Raw genomic sequence first — 6,578 nt, 5'->3', positions numbered from 1 at the left:
ACTCCCTGCAGTTCTAAGCGCCCTGCTGATCGATTATTTGATAATTGATTTTCTTTCTGGCCAATGCAGTGCTGCCTTTTCCATGCCCGCATTTCATTGGATAAGAGTCTTTCTACCGCTGCCTACTGAGATTTGGGCTAGCTCACTTTCCAGCGTGTGGAGGGGGGACATTTTATTTAATCGCTGAATACAGAATAAATAACCCCACATCCCATTACACTGCAATGTTTAAACATTCTAATTATTATTCATTCTCGTCTGCTCTTAGGCGTTTTCAAGGAAATAATCAATTGTTCGCATTAAAAAAACCAACAATAAATGCATGTGTTTGATGCAAGATTAAAAGGTGCAAGAAGTTTCATGGTTTCTTTTTTGGCTTTTTTACCCCAATCGATAAGAAAACAGCCTGAAATAATATTTAAAGTTACAACTTGAAAAAAGTACACGGTGGAAAATGACTGAATAGATGTATCATCAGTGACACAAATCATGCATGGAAGGCAATCAATGGGCAGAACAGCCTTTTTAGCTTCAGCACCCATAGAGCTTCAATGTAACAAGTTCAACAGCAGAGCTGTTTCTTTGTATTTAAAAGCCTTCACTTTCTCAGCTCTCTGCAAACAGTTACAATTAACTATAAAAAAAAGGAAAGAAATTTGTGACAGCAATGGTCAGCACTTAGATTGCTAGTTTATGGCATGTAACCCTTTCTATGCTGATGGATGAGAGACCCCCCTTACTGAGCTGCACTCATACAGGGCTTCAAAGAGTTAAACAGAATCATCCAGTGCCTGGAAGAGTTGCTCTTTTCCTTAAAGTCATATTATTGGACTGTGTGCCGCTTTCTCCTGTCTGGGATGTCCTCCCTTCCCCACCTCTCCCCCTCCCCACACGAGCTAGTTGATGCAGCCCATTGCATTGTGTAAGACGCGACCTGTTATGGCCACCACTACTTCCGGGTTCCAGCATTCTGGTCCAAACCCAGCTCTCCGCCTGTGCACACACACACTTTACACGCGCAGCGAGGCTGGGAGCGAGCAGCATCGATCGAGGCTTCTTTAAGACGAAACTCAGACATTTTCTCTCTCCATCTCCATTGCAGAACTCGTGTGTAACACACAGAGAGAGAGAGGCAGTGGGGAGGAAAAAAAGAGAGAGGGCTGCACGATCGGGACTAACTGAGAGAAGAGAGAGAGAGCCTGATCGTTCTACATTTTGCATCTGGACACTATTTTAAGGGCTTTTGACCGGTGCAAAGCGCACAGTGGATCATCATTCATTCACCACCTTGACAAGCTCGCCTATGATTGACAGCTGAAGTGGCAGAAAGCCATGAGACTTTGGTAGCTTTGGTTCCAGGGGCACTTTTCAACTGATTTTGGGGGAAAAAAAGTGGAAAAAATTGCTTTTCTCCCTCTTTTGGAAAGTGAGAGTTTCATGCCGAATTATTGTTTTCTTTCTCTCAGCAAGCAGAAGAAGATTTGGTTTAAATTCCCACGGCGCTGGAAACCTTAAGGGAGTTTTTTTTTTGTTTTTTTTTACAATTTTTAATTTTTTTTATTTATTAAATTTTTTTTTGTGGAGTTGCGTGATTCATTCTGTTCCACACTGGCCTTAAATAGGATATATCTGAAAGTGAAGTAGCAAGGAGTAAGGAAGGCCGATGGCTCAAAGGGTATGTACCTAAAACATTTCTTAAAGTTTATGTACAGTTCCCTATTGCTGAAACGTGGCTCAGACAGGCGCCTAGAAAACTTATTTTTCCATTTGAATTAAGATGTAGTTTTCAGTTTAAATGCAGCTGATGAGGACAGAGGATACTATATATACATATATATTTAAATACACATATATATATGTAAATAAATATATATATATAAATATATGTAAATATATATATAGATATATAGACATATATTATGTGTATATACAAACACTCATCCACACACACACACTATAGTTTAAGACGATAGTGTGTATATATATATATATATATATATACACACACCTAGGCACCCATGCACCCACTCCAAAAATGGATCCAAGATCAAACATTTAAAAATACAAAGCTAATATTTAATTTGTGCATCTGCCTCTGGTAACACAATGCTAAGCATATATACAGTGAAATGTATGCCTCTATCCAAACAGTATTCTTAAGTGTTTATTGTTGACAGCGAGTAACACCACCAACAATCCGAGTTTTCAAAGTGTTTGTGGCTCAGGCTTAGTGGGAATGTTAAAACAGATCTAATCTCTCTCTTGGATCTGCCATTTCTTTCAGTGAAGATGTATTCTAAATACACAAGTCAAGCTTAATTGCAGCCACTTATTCCGAATATGTACATAACCAGGAGCATTCCAATAATTAAAAGTCATTAAACTTAGTGTAATAGGAGTGGGACACTATAAGAAGCAATCTTCAGTAGGAAGGTGGCTGTGCTGACACTTTAAGTTTCAGACAACAGAACCTATTTACTAATACAATCTACTTAACGTAATAAGTCCCTATGTGGATAAATCTGTTGGAAAATTCAGGAATAAAATAGTATCCATTCATTACACTAATATATGCATGTAAAGAATTCTGTTTCATCTACACATTATACACAGTGTAACAGAGAATGCGTATTATCTATGTACGTATGCTGAACTTTTTTATTGTCCAGATAAAAGGCATTACCTGGAAATCCAGCATTTGGACAATATACATGCAAACACCCAACATGATAAATTCACATGCATGGTATAATTGCCCTCATTTAAAAATGTTGGCATATGGCAATTGAATTAAGTCAGTCCCTCTCTGCTTCACTCCCAGATAGAATGTCCACCATCTAAAGTATTATTATATATTCTTGAGGTTCTTTTTTTTTTTTTGTATCAACATTCGAAAGTTTGAGCTCACCAGAAAAACTGTTCATCCTTCAAGACTTGGGGGTGTGGGGGGTAAATATGTATTAAGTGAAGTAAGCCAATGCACCATTATAAGGAGGAGAAGGCAACTGGAGGCCCCAGAGATGCCCTTTTGCCGTTGCTGGGTTGCTTATTGTGTCTTTCTATCTGTTATACAGTACGACGATTTGCCCCATTACGGTGGGATGGATGGAGTAGGAATTCCCAGTACAATGTATGGGGATCCCCATGCTGCCCGATCCATGCAGCCAGTTCACCATCTGAATCACGGTCCTCCGCTGCACTCCCACCAATACCCGCACACGGCCCACACCAACGCCATGCCACCCAGCATGGGCACCTCTGTCAATGACGCTTTAAAGAGAGATAAAGATGCCATTTATGGGTAGGTACATCTGGCATCAAGCACCATAAGAAATAGCAAATTTTACCAATCAGATCATCTCTGGTCTCAAAAAAACATATCAACAACCAACGAATATCCAACTTCTTCTTTGCGACTTTTCACTAAGCTTTCTTAGGTTTTCTTTGTTAATCTGATGGGTTAAATGAGATAATGTATTATGTGATATATTGGATATTCATAGTGCTGCCCCACAGATCATTTGAAAATGTTGTTAAAATATTTAAAAACATTTTTTTTATGTATTAAAAAAAAACAAATAAAAAAGTTTCACAGCCATGTATCTTAAGACAATTAGGGTTTAGGTTTTTTTTTTTTAACCAAAATCTTATTTAAACAAAATAATAGGCGATATTTTTAGGCTACAAGGCACTAGACACGTACTTTCTATAAGTTAAGATCAAACTTTTAAGATAATAAAATAAAGTGCTAATAAGTAAAATGTGAATGTTTATGTAGTGTGAGTTTTAAAATAAAAAAGCCTATTTAAGAAAAACAACTCTAGGGTTCATTTATTTTAAAAGGAGTATAGTGCTTTAAATAGACATTATTGTGTTAAAGTGGATACCTTTTCCCTCAATATGCCCTGAAAGGCCTTAAATAAAGTGAAATAACACGCTTTGGTTATTGTGAAAACATGTGTAATCTCACTAATTTGTCGGTGGGAAGACCTAATCTTTTGTATCCTTAAAGTTTATTTTAACGCATATTGGTATTACATGCTGGAAAAGTAGCATTTTTTTAAAAACAATTCCTTAAAAAATTCCACTTTTCCAAAAACCACTTACGCGTACTTTAATTCAGGTTTTAAATATATTCTTACAATTTAGAAAACACATTGGAATAAATTAAATGCCGCACTTTTAATTGAAGTCATTATCTTAATATAATCCTCCTCTTCCTCTCTCACATTAAAATAGTAAAGATTTACCCGGTTCTTTAGTTAATATAGTGTAAAAAAAAATAATATATATATATATATATCTCCACTTTAGGGAGAATACTACAAAACGCTGATTTTCTCTCTGCCACTAACATAATTTAAATAATATTTCAAATGCAAATCAAATCCACATCTGCTTTTTACATTGAGGTTTTTAACACCCCCTCCGATTACCCCAGATCCATCTTGGCAGTCACCTAGCTGTCCTTAACTGCATGATCGCAGAATATAATAATTCATATAATAATTAATCCGGGATAGTGGATTACAAAAAATATTTTTGCAGGAAATTATTCAACTAAATTAAAACGTAGAGGGGTGATCTGAATAATATATATATATATATATATATATATATATATATATATATATATACTGCATGTAAGTGCTCTCGCCCTCGGCCCTCGGTTTTGCCCAGGCGAGTGTTGCATTGACCCCTTGCTAGGGTGGGCAGGGGCTTCTGTGCCCTGATCACGTTTTTCTTCTTCATTTTTTAACACCTTGTTTGTTGTGTTCTGGAGTCTGGGACTAGGGCATATGTGCTTTGATCAAGTTTTTTTCTTCTTCTTTATTTTTTAACCCCTTGTGTTCTGGAGTGTGGCACTAGCAGCAGTTTGCTGTGTGTTATTTGCTGTGTGTGTGTGTGACTTTTGTGTGTGTTTTTTTTTTCTTACAGACACCCCCTGTTCCCTCTGTTAGCACTGATTTTTGAGAAATGTGAATTAGCTACTTGTACTCCCCGGGAGCCGGGTGTAGCTGGCGGGGATGTGTGTTCTTCGGAGTCTTTCAATGAAGACATAGCTGTATTCGCCAAACAGGTCAGCCAAACAATGCACATGCAAGCAACAACAACACACTCATACATACAACAGACACAAACACGCAGACGCTGTATTATTGATCTGCACATGCATGCTTAATCTTAAAAAATGTCACTTATATTAATAGTAAATATTATTAAATTATAAATGTCACTGCTAATTGATTGGGGGGTAGATGTGACATCTTAGACTTGTTTGTATGATCAAATTATAAAGTACACTGTTTAGTTACATGCACATGGCATTACATAATAGACCATATTATAGAAGCATAGAAGCACATGCCATGGAACTATATATATATATATATATATATATATATATATATATATATATATATATATATATATATATTGTTTGCATTATTTAATCTGTTTATCTGGTCACAGATTCGTGCAGAAAAGCCCTTGTTTTCTTCCAATCCGGAATTGGATAATTTGGTAAGATGTGACACTTTTTGTGTTTTTCTTTGTACTTGTGTGCTTGTTTATTTTTGCATGGAGCTTTTAATTACAAGTAATACAGTGTAACAATTTGGTTTAAGTAAATTACACAGTGATCAGAGGAGATATCCAAGGCACTTGGTAAATGAGATGGCTTTTTTTTGTGTTTTATAACACCCAGTAAGTGACTGCAGTAATCAGCTTTCTCTTTATTCCCCCTCTTTTTTTTACTTAGGGGATGTCAAAACCTTTAGTTTTCTTTCTGCTTATCACATCCCCTACAGTTGTAGACAAACAGATTGAAAACACATCAAAAGCCCCCCTACTATTTAGGGATTTTAAATGGAAATCATAAAAAGTGAAAAGGAATAGCTTGAAATCTTATACCACTCTCTTATTCTTCCTAGATGTAGAATTTAACATGGAACAGGCTTGGCTTATTTTTGTTTCTCCTTATTTTTTTGGATCATCACTCCATATTTTGCAATCGCATTATAGGGGCCAAATCCACATTGTTAAAAAAAAAAAAAAGTTGTGCAGAGGAGTTTTTGAATAATTGCCATAAACCCAAAGCCTGATCTTCTATTCTTTCTCAGAGACAAAATTGATGGTGGTGTTTGTGTATTTTGCAGATGATCCAAGCCATACAAGTATTAAGGTTTCATTTGCTGGAGTTGGAAAAGGTAATTTCTCTATCTACAATATGTTTTAGGGAAACCCAATGCCATGACTAATAGTGGATTTGCATAAATGTCTTTATTTCTGGTTCTATGTAATTAGTGCCAAAGCCAGTCTTGAAGTCCATTTTTCTTCAAGATTTAATTACTATTTCTACTGCTGAACCCCAAGATCACAAATGTCTTGTTCTCATTACCTGATATGTATGTTAGCTGATTATTATTATTTTTTTCCGAGGGATATTCTTGGTGCATGTAAATTTAGAGCTTTTTTGTATGCTTTATAATAAATTTAGATGTTTTTGTATGTTTTATATTAAATTTAGATTTTTTTCGTGTATTTTATATTTTTAGCAGCTTAGTTTTAATTATAAG

At 35.8% G+C, this 6,578-nt stretch overlaps 1 protein-coding gene across 4 annotated transcripts in view; it reads left to right on the top strand.

The window, feature by feature from the left end:
* The first annotated feature begins 948 nt into the window (after positions 1 to 948).
* Positions 949 to 6,578, top strand: part of MEIS1 (Meis homeobox 1) — an 85,489-nt gene continuing 79,859 nt past the window's right edge. For 2 of the 4 annotated variants that reach the window (XM_053460603.1, XM_053460605.1), the window contains exons 1-5: positions 949 to 1,675; positions 3,075 to 3,301; positions 4,939 to 5,080; positions 5,473 to 5,523; positions 6,159 to 6,209. In XM_053460603.1, the coding sequence (XP_053316578.1) occupies positions 1,664 to 1,675; positions 3,075 to 3,301; positions 4,939 to 5,080; positions 5,473 to 5,523; positions 6,159 to 6,209 (483 nt within the window). In that variant the 5' untranslated portion in view covers positions 949 to 1,663. The remainder of the gene's footprint in view (positions 1,676 to 3,074; positions 3,302 to 4,938; positions 5,081 to 5,472; positions 5,524 to 6,158; positions 6,210 to 6,578) is intronic. The other 2 variants (XM_053460604.1, XM_053460606.1) reach the window with 1 other exon arrangement.

The sequence above is a fragment of the Spea bombifrons genome, chromosome 3 (genome assembly GCF_027358695.1).
Source record: "Spea bombifrons isolate aSpeBom1 chromosome 3, aSpeBom1.2.pri, whole genome shotgun sequence".
In the NCBI taxonomy this organism is placed as follows: domain Eukaryota; kingdom Metazoa; phylum Chordata; class Amphibia; order Anura; family Pelobatidae; genus Spea; species Spea bombifrons.
Note: the sequence above shows the minus strand (reverse complement) of the source record. Positions and strands in the feature narration are given on the sequence as shown.